The sequence below is a fragment of the Puntigrus tetrazona genome, unplaced genomic scaffold, assembly GCF_018831695.1.
Source record: "Puntigrus tetrazona isolate hp1 unplaced genomic scaffold, ASM1883169v1 S000000178, whole genome shotgun sequence".
NCBI lineage: Eukaryota > Metazoa > Chordata > Actinopteri > Cypriniformes > Cyprinidae > Puntigrus > Puntigrus tetrazona.
The window spans coordinates 1-965 of NW_025047849.1; the positions used below are offsets into that span (position 1 = coordinate 1).

General features: G+C 41.1%; 1 protein-coding gene across 1 annotated transcript; it reads right to left on the bottom strand.

Moving 5' to 3' along the window:
• Nucleotides 1-103: 103 nt before the first annotated feature.
• LOC122333119 (glypican-4-like) lies at nt 104-765 on the bottom strand. Its single transcript, XM_043230624.1, has 3 exons — nt 612-765; nt 372-518; nt 104-253 (listed from the first exon to the last, which is right to left on the bottom strand). Exons 1-3 carry the CDS (start codon nt 735-737, stop codon nt 104-106), a joined length of 423 nt encoding a protein of 140 aa, XP_043086559.1. The 5' UTR covers nt 738-765.
• Nucleotides 766-965: the final 200 nt, after the last annotated feature.

The following is a 965-nucleotide window of genomic DNA, read 5'->3' on the forward strand; positions in this document are numbered from 1 at the left end:
CTCTGAAATTTCTGACTTCATTTTAATTTGCTAATTCAAAACATGAAATGACATGAAAATATATTACATATGAAGAGCAAGTACAAACTGCAAATTTAGATAACTAAAAAATAGTCTCATTGACCCACCTGCTTTTTGCCGTTCCATTCCAGCATTCATCACCGGCTGCAATTCTTTCTCCAACACACACAGTGTCAGGGAGGGTGGACCAGAACTTCTTGGCGTGCTTTAATTTCTTCTTAACATCCATCAACTAGAAAACAAACAGTCTGCGTTACAAAAAAGACATTCTGATCGGGCGAAATGATTTGACATGTTTTTAAAGAAAACAGTAGTTATAAGAGTGATAGTAAAGAGTCCATTATCCTTACCAGTCGGTCCAGACTGGTGCCAGCAGCGGTGGTGGGTCTGGCGTCAGGACTGTACGGTCGGAAACGCCCGGGGAAGCCCGAGTCTTTAGGAGAGCGCCGGGTACGGAAAGCCATGTTGGGTTTGGGCTGTCCACATCCTTGAAACACCTGAAACAGACCAATAACTGTCAATACATATGCACCAAAATGAAATAAAACAGGTTTTAGATGTGATATTTTGAAAAGAAATTAAAAACACACCTTCTGTGAGACCTGTATGCTGTTTTCCTGCATGTTCATGATGGCGTCTGAAATTTTCACGTCTATGGGATCCATGACTGACTCAAAGTTAAAGGGTCCCTCCAGTCTCTCAGCAAGACCCAACATGGAATCTAAAATTCATTAAATCCAAAATAAATTAATTGCTTTAAGAGTGTTCCCTTTATTAATGCTTTATCAATGCTTTCGATCAACCATGCCCAAAAACCGCTGTCATTTCTACCACTAGAGGGCAGCATACAGTCATCAGTAAGGCTAAGCTCTTAAGGAACTGTGGGCTGTTGTGAGAACAGCTTGTTAAACAGTCAGCATCTTGAACAAGGCGCCCCAATTACG